Source organism: Brassica napus, chromosome C8 (assembly GCF_020379485.1).
Source record: "Brassica napus cultivar Da-Ae chromosome C8, Da-Ae, whole genome shotgun sequence".
Lineage (NCBI taxonomy): Eukaryota > Viridiplantae > Streptophyta > Magnoliopsida > Brassicales > Brassicaceae > Brassica > Brassica napus.
The window spans coordinates 45,305,553-45,323,675 of NC_063451.1; the positions used below are offsets into that span (position 1 = coordinate 45,305,553).

Below are 18,123 nucleotides of genomic sequence, written 5' to 3' on the forward strand. Positions count from 1 at the left end.
AGAATTGAAAAGTAATGCCTAACCTTTTTTACTGTGCAAGTAAAAATTCTAACGACAATAATATCTAATTCTACATGCCTCGTAAATTTTAGTTTAATATTTGATCTAAGTCATCTCGATTACATACGAAATAAATCTATAATATAATAAATAGTACAATTCTTTCTTTCCTGAAGCAACACATCAACATTTTGGTGAGTCTCACTTTTAAAAAGTATGAATAAATGTTAAGTCTGTGGTTCGAACCCGGTTATTAAGATATAAACACCAACATATATATTTATGAAGGTTTGCTTCTTCGGTTTTTTCTGTGGGCCGGACCTACAAGTGTATTATGAGTTTTATTTTTAAATGAAGTTCATCACGTTATATGAAAAACACAACAATTATAGTTTTTCCATATTGTAAACTGTCTTCGTTTAACATGAGTTATGGTTCTTTTCATCATTGTCTTAGACAAGTCTGAATTACAGAGTTGCGCTGTGTGTCTGTTCGTAATCTATTTTTTTACCAGTGAACTCTTCATCCCCCCATCTTAAATCTTAAATGTTCCTGATTTGTAACCTTTTTGTAAACCCTATATATATATATATATATATATATATGATTCTCATCTTTGATGAACCCAATTTGCATCTTCACAAAACTCATTGATTCCTCTTAGCTTTAACGATCTTCTAGAAAATGTCTTTCTGCCTCTCCAGTTCCTCAAACCGGTGTTCCCGGCATCCATCACTCAACTTTCGAGTCTCTCCGTGTTGGTCGTAGTAGTCAGAGCATAGCCTCTAACCTCCTCGCTTATGGGATTCCCTAAACTTCAAAAAGACAGTGAATTTATGGAAATCACGGTTTTCTTCCTTGATGAAAAGGTAAGTTAATCTTCGATTTATCACACTTATTTAATATAATTGTTTTTAATTGATTTCCTGATTCTTTGTTAAATAATATTATTTGCAGATTCCGTGATTCATGGGTTTATTCCCTCCGAACTTGCTAATCATTACATGCCATCTTTGAAAGCCGGTTCCATTGTGAAAGTCGGTCGTTTTGAGGTTGCTAGGTGCTCAAGTATGTACAAGATAATTGATCATCCATTCCTCATTCGTTTCATCTCACCAACTATTATTGATGAAGTCAACACGGGTGCTCCTGAGATCCATCTCCAATCATAATTAGACTATTTAACAATTTCCAAGTGATTGCGAACACAAACCTAGAACTCCCAGGTATATTATCATATTGCATCTGGGTTTATAATATGTTTCGTTATCATAACTGATATTTAAACTCGCAGATGTGGTTGAGCAAATCCGCTCTGCCCAAGGCTCTAACCTTAGCAAAGAAACAACTCGAGTCGTTATATGTCTCATCATTGATCCGTAAGAAACAATCAACACACAATTCTCTTTATATTATTATCTATATTGTGCTAACATCAATAATCAAAAATATTTCCTACCCAAATTTTGTGGTAGTCTATTTATCTCCTTTACTTATCAAACTAATTTTACACAAACTTTTATTTTACAGCTTAAAAGAAATCACAACAACCCAAACAATCAAAACACCAAAAACTAGAATGACCCCTCTTTTTTTTTGTCTAATCTTAGAAATACACTTCAAAACAAATATACCAAACCAATCACCTCAACTAAAACTCAACGACACATACATCGAGCCAGCTAAACAAATACAAACTACACGGCCAGCTATTTAACAATTTACAAACTTACTTTCGCAACGACACATACACCGAGTCAGCTAAACAAATACAAACTACACGGCCAGCTATTTAACAATTTACAAACTTACTTTCGCAACGAAGAAGACGAAGACGGCAACCAAGATCAATGAAATTACCTAAACAAAAAAGCAGAGTAAGTTATGAACTCTGATAAATACAACTAACAATGATTTTTGTTTACATATTACCCATCAAATAAAAGATAAACAAACACAGCCACAACAAGATATACAAGAGACAATTCCGACAGACACAAAGACGGCAACAACAGCTCCACTTGCTCACTCCTCTTGTCTTATAAAAATAACTTACATGCCCAATGTCAACAGACCAATGCTATTGTCTTCTTATGAGAAATACATAAATTCGTTTAAAACTCTTTAAAGCCCAAATACTCAGAACTGTCACTCATTTTATAGTTATTTCTACAAGTCTTCATATATTTGTTTTAAAAGTTCGGTAAGAGCAACAAGTTTAAAAATAAAATAAAAACATATAACAAACATAATAAGGATAATAAAAATTATTACTTAATACACACAAATTACACGACTAAACTGGAGAAAAAATATCCAGAAGTAAAAGGTACTCTCAACAACTTTAGTATAATTTATGTACTCTCAACAGTACATGAAACAAATTAAAAAGACCAACAAACAATAAATTTCAGTGACACAACAAACAACAACACGAACTATATCAATCACATTACTAACACTGTTTAGTCTTTCATAGGTGGAGAACAATGCATACACAGTTCATCATCACAACTTTAACCCTATAACAATAAAAAAAACTTGAAAAACAACTCAAAACGCAAAATTCACAACTACAATAACCCTAGCAAAAATATTGAGATGAAACAAGAACTCTGTCCACAATTCCGCGCTTGCGTGGGGTCAATGCCCCTAGTAAATAAAGTATTGAAGTGGATGTATTGATTGTAATTTTTTAGGTTAACATAATTTTAGTTAATTATTGCTGAAATTTTGAGTATATATTAAAGTTAATTAAAGCAGTAGAAGTATTATACCATTTTTACACCAAAAAGTATTATACCATTTTATGTTTTATATTCTTTCTGTTTCGAAGAGAACTATGTTTTAGAAAAAATAGTTTCAAAAGGATTTTTTTTTTTTGCATTTTCAATGTATTAATTAATGGTAAACTGTAAATTTTAGAAAATATAATTGTGTTTATCGAAATTCTTTTGGTTAAAAGTTATGAGGAATTTTACATATTTTTTTTTTGTTTTTGATATGTGTAAGATTCTAAAACATACATATTTTTGAAACCTAGGGAGTATAAGATTTTAAAGTTATAATTGTTTGCGAATACTTTATATCTTTGTAAAAATACAAAATTATAAATCAAGATTAGTGCAATTTTTAAGCAAACAGTTTATTTTCAGTTTGAAATAATATACTTATTATTATACCATTTTTTTAAAAAACTAATTGCATAAATAATTATTATATACAAAAAAATAAAGTTGATACGATAAAAAAATAATTTTAAAAGCATCTTCAATCTCATTCTATTTTGACTCTAAAATAGAATTTGTAATAAATAATGTTCTAACTTCATTCTAATTTTTTTTTTTATAATGAAGTAAACAATGAATTTACTCTATATAAATAAAATAATGCTTTTATCTTTTGTTCATTACTGCATTTTCACTTCAAAATAGAGTGAAGTTTTAGTAAAACTGAATTCAGAATTATTCTATTTTATAGAAAAAAATAAAATTTTACATTAAACATGTTCTAAGGATGTTTATATTAAAATATTATTCGCCAATGAATTAACTGTTTCTGATGCACAATATATGTCGGTCGATAGCATCATTTTGAACGAACTTATAATTTTATCAATTAACTGGATTTTCTTATTTAAGGATCTGATAAAAACTTGATCTGTTAGACTTATCTCTCTCTCATTTTTTGCAAAAATAAAGCATAGCTCATTCACAATTTCGGAAAACCATAGCCTGTCGAACTCAATTGTGTGCAGTTCTTCTATTTTTTTATTGAAACGAATGAATTATTCAAACTATATATAATAGTGCCTTCTCTAATATGAGACGGCAGACTAAAGGTGAGAACATCCTTGCGTCTTGTTTGGCAGATTAATAACTTAAAGTATAGAGAAAAAGTAATTATAAGTTAAGTTTTATTTTATGAATTGTCAGTTTACCAATATTTTTGTTCTTTTTAGTTAGAACCATTTTTCAAAAGTTGGTTTAGCCAAAGATAGAAAAATTGTAATGGCCCTTCCTGATTTGACTTAGAGAGACTTCATGATCCATGTATAGTTAGTCAATCATCAAAGTTATTAGTCAAAAAAATATATCAAAGTTTACCATAAACTATTAATATTAAGTTATTAACTAATGTGTTGCGCTAGTCAATTTTTGTACACAATAATAATAACCACAAGGACAAATCTAGTTAGTATTTATTTATTTTTTTGGTAAAGATATATTCAACGTATAGAATGTGAGACTCAATATTGAAATTTCAAACATATGTTTAATTGTGAGATAATATTTCCAAAACAAAAATATTTATTTTGACATAAATGGAAGTATATATTAGAAAAGAAGGAAGCATGCCAGATACTCACCTACAATATAGACAAGTTTTAAACTTAATCAAATCTGATTTGACAATTGTCATTGTCTTTCCTTTATAACATATTTCTCATTGTCAGGTCACACACCACTTCCTTGTATAAATACACATAGTACCAATTAGATTTGGTAGAAAGGAATCTCAAAAGTGTGTGAGAGGGAAAAGACAGAGATAGAGAGAGAATGGGCAAAGGGAGAGCTCCATGTTGTGACAAAACCAAAGTGAAGAGGGGACCATGGAGCCAAGATGAAGACTTGAAACTCATCTCTTTCATTCACAAGTATGGTCATGAGAATTGGAGATCTCTCCCCAAACAAGCAGGTAATATATCTGATCTGACATCCTTTTCCTTTATCTTTTCTTTAACCTCCTGATTCTTAACTATTCTTTGTGTCTGTCGTTCTATGCATGCAATGAAGGATTGCTGAGGTGTGGCAAGAGTTGTCGCCTTCGATGGATCAATTACCTCAGACCTGATCTGAAACGTGGCAATTTCACCTTAGAGGAAGAAGAAACCATCATTAAACTCCACCAGAGCTTTGGAAACAAGTCTGTGTTACATCTTGTTAATACCATTGTGTGCCTCTCTATGTTTTGATTTTAACAATAGCTTTTCTTCATTTTTTGGATTCAGGTGGTCCAAGATTGCTTCTAAACTGCCAGGAAGAACAGACAATGAGATCAAGAACGTGTGGCACACACATCTCAAGAAAAGATTGAACTCCTACATCAACCATAATGCCAGTGATGAAGCAGCATCAAAAGGTTCTTTGAATAAAGAAGAGACGTCCCAAGAGTCATCTCCTAATGCTTCTAGGTCTTTTGGTGGTTCCAACATTGTTAGCAAAGAGGAGGAGGATGATGTACAGATAGGCGAAACGTTTGAGTATTTTCAAGATTACAGCGAGTTGGCGGGGTTGCTCCAAGAGGTAGACAAACCAGAGCTGCTGGAGATACCTTTTGATATAGATCCTGACGTGTGGAATTTCCTAGAGGGTTTCCAACAACCTGAGAACAGTTTGACTCCAAAGGATCATCAAGAATCTGAAGAAGATGAAGTTGATAAATGGTTCAAGAACCTGGAAAGTGAACTTGGGTTAGAAGAAGACGATAGCCAACAACAACAAGAACAGAACAATGAAGCTAAAGAAGATTCACCCTCCCCATCACTTTTGGAGAGTTATGAGGTCCTGATAAATCATTAATGAAGAGCCATAAATGAACTCATTTTACTGATTATTCTCAATTAAGATGTACAATAGAGTTAAAATTCACGATCAGGTAGGTGAATGTAGTAGCAATAGCAAAGAAACGTAGAAATTACAGAGCCAAAAGATTGCTTTGTATTGAAACCAAGGAAACATGGTTTGAGATGGAATAATAATACCCTATCAGATAGCAACCATGAGATTGAGTAAGATTAATTGTTATTGTCTTTAAACTGATTCAGCAGCTAAGATTTTTTTTTTTTTTTTTTTTGAATAGATGTTAAATTTACTCAAAAGAAAATACACTGTTTTTGCAACTTGTGCTACATTTTTAAGAATAACTATTTTATAATTTTTTTAGACTATATGCTATCTGGTAGAAAACCACACCCCTAAGGCTGCAACAAATGTGAAATTCCGAACCTGCCGGAACGAGAGACATTTGTTTTGGACTTGCCTATCAAGTATGCCGACCATAACAGAGACTGTAGTTGGAGTAGCTCCATGTCTTCTGTCATTTCTTTCTCGCCATAAAGAATGTATCGAGAGTTGGAAGACATAGCGGGTTAAAAACTTAGAGAGAAAATCCTGACTGTTATCCTTGATGATCTCTATTAGCTCTGTCCACTCAGTTGTGAAACTCCCACGAAGAAGGTTTTTGGTTAACCGAGATCATACCTCAGCGGCGAATGGACAGGAGAAGAATAAATGATTCCTAGTTTCCAGCTGGTTGCAGAACACACACGCTGGGTTTACACTAGAAGACCATAGGAGCATTCGATCACCCGTTGTTAGACGGTTTTGAATAGCTAACCAAGTAAAGAAAGCAAATTTTGGAGTGTGGTGTTTGAACCATAAGCTCTTGTGCCAATCGACAATTGGAGCTTGCTGATGAAGTAAACTCCAAGTGTTTTTTGTACTGAATATTGGTTTATACTCATCCGGAGAACTCTTCCAAATAGCACAATCCTCTTCATTGGATAGCTTGGCTCTCTGTTCTACCATAGCAGCTTCAATGATGTTCAGAATATCTTGTCGATGGTCTCTACTTCGTCTTCTCGAAAGCAAAGCTGAAGAGACCGTTGCAGTTGCTCTAATTCCCAAGTCAATGCATCCACGGACTCCAGTGATATCATACAGACATCCCAGTGAAGACCAAGAATCAAACCAGAAAGAGGTTCGGTTTCCATTTCCCACCTTCATTTTATGGAATTGTTTTGCAAGGTTTCTATACTTTAGAAGCTTTCTCCACACCCATGATCCTGCAGTTGTTGTATCCTTGATAGACCATATTATGTCGCTCTTAACCAAGTACGCTTAGATCCATTTGGCCCAAAGCGAAGGTTGAGAGGACGTGAGCCTCCATAGAAGGTTCAGAGTAAGGACTTTGTTCATCGCCTTCAGTGATCTGAGACCCAGACCTCCTTCTTTCTTAGGGAGGCAGACCACATCCCAAGAAACTTTTGCTTTCTTCACATTATAAGAAGGACCAGACCAAAGGAAAGCAGAGCAGAGGCTGTTGATTTCCTTAATACACTGCCCCGAAAGCGTGAAACCAGTCATACAGAAATTGACTATGCTTAGCAAAACTGACTTTATCAACTGCAGCCGACCAACCATAGACAGGAAGCGGTTAGTCCATAAGCTAATACGCATCTTTATCTTCTCGATAAGCACCTGATAATCCTCTTTTCGCATCTGACGTGTTAGAAGAGGCAAGCCTAGATAATACACCGGCAATGTACCAGAAGCAAACTGAAATGAAATAATCAGTTCTTGACGATTCTCATCCGTCATATCAGCATAATAGATTGTCGATTTCTCCATGCTTGAGTCTTTTTCAAAACTAGATGAAGTTTTGCTCTCATTTGTGTACCAAACATATCATATCTCACAGCCAAGAAATGAAAACTTGAAGAAAAGAAAAGAGATGTTGTCTTGTATAACAGAGGAACTTACCCTAAAATGTTTTCTTAGCATTTTTATAACCATTTTTATGCACATATTCCACAACAACGAGTTCCATGACATTATGCCACGTTCGATAACCTGACATAAGTAATCATCTCTAGGCAACCCACAAGAAGTGATGACCAAAGACGTGGAATGGTAACTGAATCTGATTATACAGAAAAAAAATAAACATAAAATCTGAATCTGGTTATGTAATGTCTTATATTCTAAGTTTTTTTTTTTGTAAAAAAATATTCTAAGTTTTTGTTTAACCATCTCTTCTAGTACCAGAAACTAGTATCCAAAAAGTTTCTTGACACCACCATTGAGATTAGTTTCACCTTTTAATCGTTAAACAACCATTATGACTATAGACAAAAACATTCTCATCTCCATTTTCAGAAAATGTTTTACAGTTATAGTATATTGGAATCTGGAATTTACCATTTTTAGTCACTTGAATTTCTTCCATTTCATTGATTTTGTTGAAATCCTAGATTTCCTCTAAAAAGAGAAGGAAAAAAGAGCCTCGGTAAAAAAAATCTCATGGTCTTGTTTATCCCATTGTTTTTACCGTTTCTGATGTCTTTATGTTTAATATAATATAAATCAAATTACATCCGAAAGGCCGCGTGGCCTAATGGATAAGGCGCTCGCCTCCGGAGCGGGAGATTCTGGGTTGGAGTCCCAGCGTGGTCGATTTTTCTTTTATTTTTATTTTTACAATCTTGGGCCAGAATCTCCAAAAAAAAAATGAAGCAGCTTCGTATATTAACAAAAACAAAATCTTGAGGTTACAAGTTACAATACTAATAAGAACATACCATGCAAGTGAACATGGTGATGTGTAGATGCACACAAAGCTTTTGTGAATCTGAAAAAAAATCACTTTTCTCTCTTGAACATGAAAACAAGAATCGGTGCTAAAGGCCGGTTCAGCATTTGCAACTTGCAGCAGACCCAATCACTGACCGGTAAACTCGACCCAAAAGCTTCAACCACTTCTAACTCTTCCCTGAACAACAACAAAAGTGGATCAAACTATTAAAAAAAAAAACTTCAGATTTCACCTTTATTAGATCATGGAAGCTTTTTTAGTTTTTTTTTTCATTACCTTCCACCAGGATGACCAATGTAAACTACCAAGCTTATGAGACCACCAGGCATTAAGATTCTCTCAGCCGCCCTCAATGCCAATACAGTTGTATTAGAGACAGTGATTATCGACTTGTTTCCACCTGGAAGATACCCCAGATTGAACGCAACCATCCTAACTTCATAAAACAAGATTGCATTCATCAAAATGTCACCATGGATTCATCAAAACCGTTGCATAGATTCATCAAATTCAAACTGTACCTCACACTAGAGTTTTCAGGAACAATCTCTTCCATCTTACTATGACACATATTAAAGAGCTTGACGCGTTCCTTCTGCATTCCTTCAGCATAAATGGAAAAAGACTCTACATTAGTAAGAACCACAGCTCTATAGAACCTGAGGTTTGGTTAATCATCTAATCCAACCTCTTTTGAGCCAAGGGTTTGATATAGCAAAGAAGAAGTGCTCTCAATGGACTCTTTTTGAACGTCCATTGCATAGACACAGCCACCAAAGTAATCAGAATCATCCGTAACCATCTTCAACATTGCTAAAGTATCGTTACCGTTTCCACATGTAGCGTCAATGACCATATCGCCCTTTTGGATTACCTGCTCCCACACACTGAAAAGTAATAACCAGACTGATGTTGTTATCATGTAATAGCTAAAGCTCCACACTTTAAGTAATGGGTTTAAAGTACTAACACATGAGCTACTTCTGTTGCCTTCTTCCTCCCAAATAGATAACCAACAAAGACATCCTCGATCCCTGAAAACGAAGGAAAAAGACGAACTTTTAATGCTAATCATGATCCGGAAGCTCTGTAGTTACTCTATTTCTTTCCAAGTTCAGATTTTTTAGTAACCCAATAATCAGAAATTTGACCTGGAACTGGAAAATTTCGTGAATGCGAAGGAGACGATGAGCTGAGAGAAGCAACACGAGAATGTCGAGTTCTGGGTAAAGAGTTTCTTTGCATTGCGATTCGAGAATCGAAGGAGATTAGCGTTTTGCGGAAGGGAATGGAGTACGTTCGCGCCAACGTGGAGGATAACATTGACATCTCAGCTCGGAACAACCCAGCCGCCATTGCAGAGCGTTTCAAACGGAGCTTCGATCTCTGCTCTCTAGAGTTTGACTTTTTCTTACACTATCCAATCTTCGGCCCAATAAGCTAATATGTCGGCTCATAAGAATGAAACCAAACGACGACGTAGTGATCTATACATTCATTTGCTGAAGTTTTTTTCTTGCACATCACTTGTTGTGAACAGAATGTGCATGCAACCAAAAAACGAACATTAGGGTTATGAATTTTAAGAATGAAACTTTATATTCACTACTCAAAACTCTAAATTTGAAGTTTCTTCTTTTTATTTGCATCTTGCTTCTTATAATTAATTATACATCACATTTTTTATTCTTAAGTATTTCGCATTCATAGTTTTAATTTTTAAAACTTTTCTATATTTTAAATATTTCAAATTTATTTCTATAAATTAAAAATTTACACATAAAAGTGTTTTTGAAAATCAAAATAAGATTTATAATATTTTAAAAGTAGAATTAGACAACAAAAATATTACAAAAAAACTCAATAAATGTTTTTTAAGAAGATATATACATGAATGCATAATTATTACACAAATTTAAATAGTACAACAACACTAATAGTCTAATAAATTTTCTCCGGAACTTCTAAAATATTGTCCAAACTAATTTTATATAACCGAAAATGGAGCATTAATAAAATAATTTTATGAAATAATGTGGTATTTTTCTTGTAGTTTAATATTTAATTATGTATTTCTATTTATAATTTTATATTTTAGTGTAAGATTTTATTAATTAATATTACTATCATATTTTTATATATGTGCTAGTTATCTACAAAAGTTTTATGGATTTATATTAATTATGACAAATATAAAGAGTATAGGACTTAAATTAAGGGAGAATTGGGAAAAAAAGACACTTTCAACTTTTGTTTATCTAAATAGGACTTTTGATAGTTTTGGTCATTTTGAACATGTTTTACTCTTCTGTAATGGAAAAAATAGTAAAATAAGTTTTAAAAATATAAAAAAATATGTAAGCCATTGGAAACATTAGTATGACTATTTATATGTTAAAAATTTATTTTTAAAAATAGTGGAATCATGTTTTATTTTATGTTCTAGCACAAATATAATATTCATTCTAGCTATCTACTTAGTCTAGAAATCGGATAGTAAGTATTACACACGGATTTATCGTAGGTAGAGAATACAAACAAAACTTTCTTCAATATTCTATCCTAGCTAGATTTCGTCAGGTAATATTCTAACAATCTACTTATAGCTTTATTACAACGTCTAACCTCGACTCTGTGAACTACCTTCTTTTTTATATGTGTCATAACCTTTTCTGTCTTTTACGTTATCAAATGCGTAAGGAAGAATAAACCTCCCACCCTCTCTTCGGCACCCTGATATACGCACATTACATATTATAGGCAAATCACGAAAAATATGGAAACTTCCATATTTCGATAAATATCTTTCCTAAATCTAAACTAAATCTACCCTAAATCTCTCATATCTAAACTAAATCCTTCTCCTCCCAGTTATTCGTCTCTCTCTCTCTCTTCTTAATGGACCATATATTTCTACTACATCCTTCGGTTCCCATACAACAAAATACGATATGATTAAAGAAGCAATATTGTTCGCCATTAAGTTGACCCAAAATTTTACCAAAATATTATCTGCAAAGAGCATGTCAGCATTGATACTACGAAGTTGTTGAAGGCTTTGGTACAACATTCTATTGAATTCATAACTCCCCTCTGATTCCAACATAAAAGACTCGAAATGTCTAGTGACCCAATATATGATCATTACAATCTTATAATGAATTTTAGGCTCATACAAAGAAACCAAACAGACACACCAACAATAATAAAAGACACTAACCCGAAGACTATTCATACAGCTTGTTAAGACAAAACAATAAAAAACTATATGTTCTCCATAACCGTATGTGCTCCATAACCGTGACCCAATCTGTTCCAATTACAGTAGACTCGTTGAGGTATGATGAAATCTCATGTGAGTGAGGAAACCGTCTGTTGGGTGCCATAAGTATATGCTATGAATCAATCAACCTTCCATGATCTGAAGTCCAGATATAGATCTCACTTTTTGACAAATTCCCAAAGTCTTGAATAGATGGAGAAGACCATCTAGCTTGATCTGTATAGTCATCTTTGTTAGTAGCACCATGCCCCCTCTGTTCTACTAATATCCCTCTTTTTGGTCCTTTGTTTTCCCCCTATATAAAGGTCTTGTAAACAAAAACAGAGTCCATGTATTCCAAAAAATTCGTTCTTTTACTTAGGTTATCAAGAAGCGTTGGTTTAAAAACAGAATCCATGTATTCCAGGGGTTACAGAATATATATATATATTCCTTAAACCATTTGATCCCCAAAAGCAATTCCTTAGATCATATTCCAAATCAAATCCTACTTTGCACAAGTAAAGAGACACAAACCTTGACAACCTTGACACAAACCATTATTAACCGTATCCCACTTATACTCCCATAACTCAATCCCCTGCAGATAGCATCCTGAAGATATGCCCTTAGTGGCTTGTATTCTGTTGTGTATATCCCTTTGAAAAAATTGATTGTCCCAATTCTCCGAGTACCAAAATCTCCTCTCAAGAGATTTAGACTTCTCCTGATATCCATCTCTAAATCGGACCGTACCCTGAACATCCGTGTGATGAGAAATCCATGTCGAAACCTCCTTAAACCCTTCTCGATCACCAAAACGAGGTTAGAGATGAAGAAAGGATTGACGGAACACCGATGAAGAACAAAGATTATCTCCAAGAACCCTAAATCTCCATGGATGGAGAGAAGAACAACGACGGCTACGACAAGATAAAAAATGTATTAGACTAACCCAATACCCTTTAACCGTGTTTTTTTTACCTTTTGTTTTTACTTTAAAAAAAAAAATAATTAATATTAAATCAATTACGAAAATTATAATTTATACTTAAATTCATATTAATTGGTTAATTATAATGGTATTATGGTATTAACAAGAAATAAAATTCTATTTTCCTAAAAAAAATTCAAAAAGTTTTATTGAGACAAATCTAAGTTGAAAGTGTCTTTTTTTCCTAATTTTTCTTTAAATTAATTAGTCTCATAGCTCATACGAAGCGAATTAATAAACTGACCTGAGATAGTCATAGGTGTACTTGCAAGGGGAAATACTAGAAAGATAGTGTCAAGTGTCAACTCTTTATTAAGTAAATAACTAATAAACCGGCCACCCTTAGACTTATCCAAATGATATCAGCATAATAGCTATCATGTTGACCAACCACAAGTTGGTTAAGTAGATACAACTCTTTGATTGCACATATTCAATTTTTGTTGAGAACAGTTTTAATTTTTTTTTTGAATATTTTCTACATTTTAAATTAGTATCGGAGTAAAAAAATTTTTTGTCATAAAATAAATACTGTTTTATGATTTCAATCCAGTTTATATGGTATTAATTTATCTTTTTTATCTCTAATTAAATTAAAAATAATATGCTTTAAATTTTTAATAAATAAATAAAGACAAAATTGAACAGTAAACTGTTTTTTTAATCTCTGTGAAAAAAATCAAAATCATAAACGACATCTAATTTGAAACTGATGGACAATTTAGATTTTACCTAAAAAGATGTATGAATATTCAGGCTGAAAAACTTTTATATGTATATATCTGACATTAATAAAAGACCAATGAATTATTAAGTGAAACTGGAAGGCCGGCCACTAACAGCACCCAACGAAGTTTCCCTCAAAGAGGAAAAGACAAGATAACAGCAAAGAATGCTAGTCTTTTTATTGGTCATTAGTTAAATGCTAAATCATTCGATTATTAATAAACTGATAAATTCAATTCTTAGAAAGAAGGAAAGAAAGAAACAAAACAAGCGGAGACTCTTCTCCCCAATACAAAGTTAGTTGTTTATTCACTCGTCAATGGCAAAGAAAGCGCTTTTGATCGGCATCAACTACCCTGGAACCGCCGTCGAGCTACGTGGCTGTGTCAACGACGTCCGTCGCATGCAGAAGTGCCTCATCGACCGTTACGGATTCTCAAACAAGGACATAACGGTGTTGATCGACACAGACAAAACCAGCATCCAACCCACCGGCAAGAACATCCGCGAGGCTCTCAAGAAACTCATCGCTGAAGGAGAACCCGGTGATGTTCTGGTGTTTCATTACAGTGGACATGGCACGAGACTCCCAACAGAAGAAGGATTGTTCGACGCAACAGATTACGATGAGTGTATCACTCCTTGCGATATGAATCTGATCACGGGTATGTGCCCTTTTTTTGTCAGAGTTTTGATTTCATGTGTGTTAGAATACTCTGTTTTGGAAAAGCAGAGTACTCTGCCGTCGAAAGTTGAGCAAACCGTTACGTTTCTATTTGATATTTTTGATTCACCTTGATGAATCTTTTTACTTGTAAATGTTCTTTTTTTTTTGAGCAAAGTTGTAAATGTTCTAAAAATCGTTTTAGACGGCAAAACCAACCTAAACAAAACAATTAAAAAAAAAAATCTGTTTAGGCGTTTGAAAAAACAGTCTATGCATCCGTCTAAAAATAATCCCCTATAAAACGCATAGCTACTGCAATTTTTTTTGTACATATTGTTGTTTTGAATTATGTTACCATTTTTCTAATAGTCATCTTCTTGCCGAACATGTATTTGTAGACAATGAGTTTAGAGACATGGTAGCAGAGGTGAAAAAGGGATGTCTGCTGACGATAATCTCGGACTCTTGTCACAGTGGTGGTCTCATAGAGGAAGCAAAAGAACAGATCGGGGAGAGCTACGTGAATAAGCCAAAATCTAGGATTGTTACTTTCTTGGTTAGCATTGTGAGGAGTTTGCTAACGACTTGTGGAATATCCTCGAATGATTCTCAGAGAGGAAGTGGAGGAGGCCACGATAGTGTTACTAGAGAAAGCGAATTAGAGGACGGTGAGACGGTAGATATGAAAACAAGATATCTACCTCTCGATAGCTACATTAGTCTTCTCAAGGAGCAAACCGGACAAACCGATATCAAATGTGGGAAAATCAGACAAACACTTGTTAAAGTATTTGGCGAAGACTCTAGTCCGCATGTTATGCTCTCTAATTCAATGAAACGAAATGCTCACAGAGGATTGCTAGGTATGTTCATAGGCAAGCGCGAGGTTAATACAGATGGTGCAGGATCTGAAGTTAAAAGTAAGCATCCCAACAACGGTATTTTGTTAAGTGGGTGTCAAACAGATCAAGATCAGAGGATGTATACGTGACAAGAACTGGAAAAGCATATGGAGCATTCAGTGACGCAATTCAGACAATATTGTCGGGGACAAGACAGGAAATAACGAACAAAGAGATGGTTTTGAGAGCTAGAGAGATTCTCAAGAAACAAAAGTTTGGTCAACGGCCAGGTTTATATTGTCATGACCGTTATGTTAATATCCCATTTATTTGCTAACACACATGGAATTCATTAGAGACTTTTTTTTATCAAAAAAAATATTCATTAGACACTTTTTTATGGTATAGGTTACTTTTTGTGTGATTTAAAAAATTAATTGAAATGTTATATATTTTTTATTTTGGATGACTAAGTGTCTCAGTGACTTGTGATTCAAATAATGTACATGTTTTCCTCTACATGATTGATTCAATTATTTGCATATCTAAAATGGTAACGTGCTAACACCCACACGACGCAATTTTCATGGATAGTTAGCTGTTTAGCACGTAAATTTTAGTGAGAACTGAGAAGAATTAGATATACGTAAATTGTAGTTGTTGTAAATAACAAACACTACATGTGTAAATATGACCGGCTCGATCGATTATATTATATGGTATTGATCAGATCACCAAACTAATTCCGGTTCAATAATAACCTTGGTCTTATGACCGAAGACATCTCAATCGGAAAACTTAAAATTCGGATAGACTATTAATGCGGATATCCGAAAACTCAAATCCAAACCAGCAAAAAAGCAAAACTAAAAAAACATATAAGTTTCTTCGTTTTTGTCAAAAAATAAAGATAATTTCTTCGTAATGAGCTTCTCTGCAACGTCCTCAATTGCCTTGGGTGGTGGATCCCCTGAGGCTTCTGCTGCCAAAATCACCTCAAAGCGTCCAAAATGTGATCTACAATTTTCTATCCCCAAATTTTAATACATGTTTTGCATTTTCTGGTTATTTTTCATTTTTTGTTACCGGCTGATCTGATAAATGTGTGCTTTGCGATAAGACCTAGTTTTCTGGAATGTTTTTTTTTTTTTTCATTAACCACCTTTATTTGTTGTAATTGATCATGCGTTCTATGTATTTCTATCGAGAGGAGCTTATGTGCGCATAGAAATGAATGTCTGAAACTCATATTCTTTGTTTGAGATGCTGGTAGGCTATTAACTGGAAATTTTACATTGTGTAGAGATATATCATATAGGCAAAAATTCACATTAGTGATATCTTAATCTAGTACTACATGTTATACACAATGGCTGCTTTTATTTTCTTATTACTTTGGTATGTTTAAAAATCCATCTCATGTGAAATTTTGACAAAGTTGCAGTTTAAACCCATTTCTTGTTTGTCAGATTAACTCCCAGCAAATCAAACTTCTCTCTTCTTATAAAATGCTTAGATTTGTAAACTAGAAACCTAATCTGTTGGCCAACATTTTCTGCATCAGATTCAAGATTTACACAACAGGAGCTTCCAGCATGCAAACCAATTCTTACTCCAAAATGGGTAAAGCTTCAACAACTCATACAACGTAAACATTCTTACGAGTACAGTTTTCAATGTTTACTATTATAGTTCTTGTTTATGATCTTGTGCAGGTGATTCTGACCTTTCTTGTCTCCGGGGTTGTCTTTATCCCTCTCGGAGCTATTTGCCTGTTTGCTTCTCAGGGTGTATGTTTCTAATTATGTTTTTTCTCACTTTCCAGCTACATTTATTTCTGACTGTGAATATAATTTTTTTTTTTTTACAAGGTCATCGAAATTGTTGATCAATATGACATAGACTGCATTCCATTATCCTTTAGAGACAACAAAGTGAGGTACATACAGGGCTTAGAAGATAAGAGGTGTAACAGAACAATAACGGTAGATATTCATCATCTTTATACTTGGTATACATATAGTTTCCTTCATTACCTTTCTTTCACAACGTTCTTTTTTTTAATTATGATAGGTGACAAAAACTATGAAGAATCCTGTCTATGTTTATTACCAGCTTGAGAACTATTACCAAAATCATCGACGGTAACATCTCACTCATGTTTGTAATGTTTCTTGAAATCTAGGAGTACCATCTTTTGAGCATGTTTCTGGTGCAGGTATGTGAAAAGTCGACAAGATGGACAATTGAGAAGTCCAAAAGATGAAAACGATGTGAAATCATGTGCGCCAGAAGATACAGTAGGTGGTGAACCTATTGTTCCTTGTGGTCTTGTTGCTTGGAGTTTGTTCAATGATACTTATGATTTCACTAGAAACAACCAGAAACTATCTGTGAATAAGAAAGACATCTCATGGAAAAGCGATAGAGATTCAAAGTTTGGTAAAAACGTCTTCCCCAAAAATTTCCAGAAAGGATTTCCCATCGGCGGTAAAAGTCTTGATCCAAAGATTCCAGTAAGTGATCTTTTTCTTGAAGCATGAAGCATTTTATTTGGTCAAAGAAACAAATGATAATATAAACATTGTTAATTTTTTAAAAATGCTTTTTGGCAGTTGAGTGAGCAAGAAGACTTAATAGTGTGGATGAGAACTGCAGCTCTACCAATATTTAGAAAGCTGTATGGTAAAATAGAGACTGATCTTGAAGCTGGAGATACCATAAAGGTGTTGTTGCAGAACAATTACAACACTTATAGTTTCAATGGAAAGAAAAAGCTTGTGCTGTCTACCACTAGCTGGCTTGGTGGAAGGAATGATTTCCTTGGGATTGCTTACTTAACTGTTGGTAGCATATGCTTGTCCTTGGCTGTCTTCTTCTCCGTCTTGTATCTAGCAAAGCCAAGGTATAAATCTATATCATTCTCTCCAATACAGTGCACAGAGAATCTTTAAGAGTCTACATCACCAAAACTAGATATATAGTAAATGAATATAATGTTATGGGTTATTAATATTTGTGTTTCAGGCAACTGGGAGATCCATCTTACTTGTCATGGAACAGGAGTGCTGGAGGTGGACGATGATAGAGTTGTTTTGTTTGCTTGGTATCTCTGTCACATACTTTCCAGCAATATTCTTATTTGTTTGTTTGTGTTTGAATACAAAACTGAACACACTATTCAACTATTCAAGATTACACCAAATCTTAAGGGAGACAAGTCTTTTTTGTCAACATGACACACTACTTATTCAAG

General features: G+C 33.8%; 4 protein-coding genes and 1 non-coding gene across 6 annotated transcripts; 4 read left to right on the forward strand and 1 right to left on the reverse strand.

Moving 5' to 3' along the window:
* Window positions 1-4,480: 4,480 nt before the first annotated feature.
* Window positions 4,481-5,812, forward strand: LOC106414198 (transcription factor MYB58). The gene is made up of 3 exons (XM_013854894.3): window positions 4,481-4,698; window positions 4,797-4,926; window positions 5,012-5,812. The coding sequence occupies exons 1-3, from the start codon at window positions 4,560-4,562 to the stop codon at window positions 5,580-5,582; spliced, it is 840 nt and encodes a 279-aa protein (XP_013710348.1). The 5' UTR covers window positions 4,481-4,559; the 3' UTR covers window positions 5,583-5,812.
* A 2,352-nt stretch (window positions 5,813-8,164) lies between these two features.
* Window positions 8,165-8,237, forward strand: TRNAR-CCG. The gene has a single exon. It is a non-coding gene; the product is annotated as a tRNA-Arg (tRNA).
* Window positions 8,238-8,279: 42 nt separating this feature from the next.
* LOC106413814 (putative rRNA methylase YtqB) lies at window positions 8,280-9,804 on the reverse strand. Of its 2 annotated transcripts, XM_013854556.3 has the most exons (7): window positions 9,528-9,804; window positions 9,347-9,410; window positions 9,205-9,263; window positions 9,065-9,117; window positions 8,898-8,971; window positions 8,653-8,808; window positions 8,280-8,553 (listed from the first exon to the last, which is right to left on the reverse strand). In XM_013854556.3, exons 1-7 carry the CDS (start codon window positions 9,730-9,732, stop codon window positions 8,424-8,426), a joined length of 741 nt encoding a protein of 246 aa, XP_013710010.2. In that variant the 5' UTR covers window positions 9,733-9,804; the 3' UTR covers window positions 8,280-8,423. The 2 variants fall into 2 exon arrangements, with proteins under 2 accessions (XP_013710010.2, XP_013710009.2); XM_013854555.3 differs by having other exon boundaries at window positions 9,065-9,263; window positions 9,528-9,801.
* A 3,423-nt stretch (window positions 9,805-13,227) lies between these two features.
* On the forward strand, window positions 13,228-15,229 carry LOC106416224 (metacaspase-8). Its single transcript, XM_048765204.1, is given in 3 exon segments — window positions 13,228-14,023; window positions 14,424-14,990; window positions 14,993-15,229. Coding segments are annotated over 3 exon segments (1,125 nt in total). The 5' UTR covers window positions 13,228-13,677; the 3' UTR covers window positions 15,205-15,229.
* A 448-nt stretch (window positions 15,230-15,677) lies between these two features.
* Window positions 15,678-18,103, forward strand: LOC106411930 (putative ALA-interacting subunit 4). The gene is made up of 8 exons (XM_013852792.3): window positions 15,678-15,879; window positions 16,432-16,490; window positions 16,583-16,657; window positions 16,739-16,852; window positions 16,941-17,011; window positions 17,086-17,383; window positions 17,483-17,772; window positions 17,895-18,103. Exons 1-8 carry the CDS (start codon window positions 15,792-15,794, stop codon window positions 17,950-17,952), a joined length of 1,053 nt encoding a protein of 350 aa, XP_013708246.1. The 5' UTR covers window positions 15,678-15,791; the 3' UTR covers window positions 17,953-18,103.
* The last annotated feature ends 20 nt before the right edge of the window (window positions 18,104-18,123 follow it).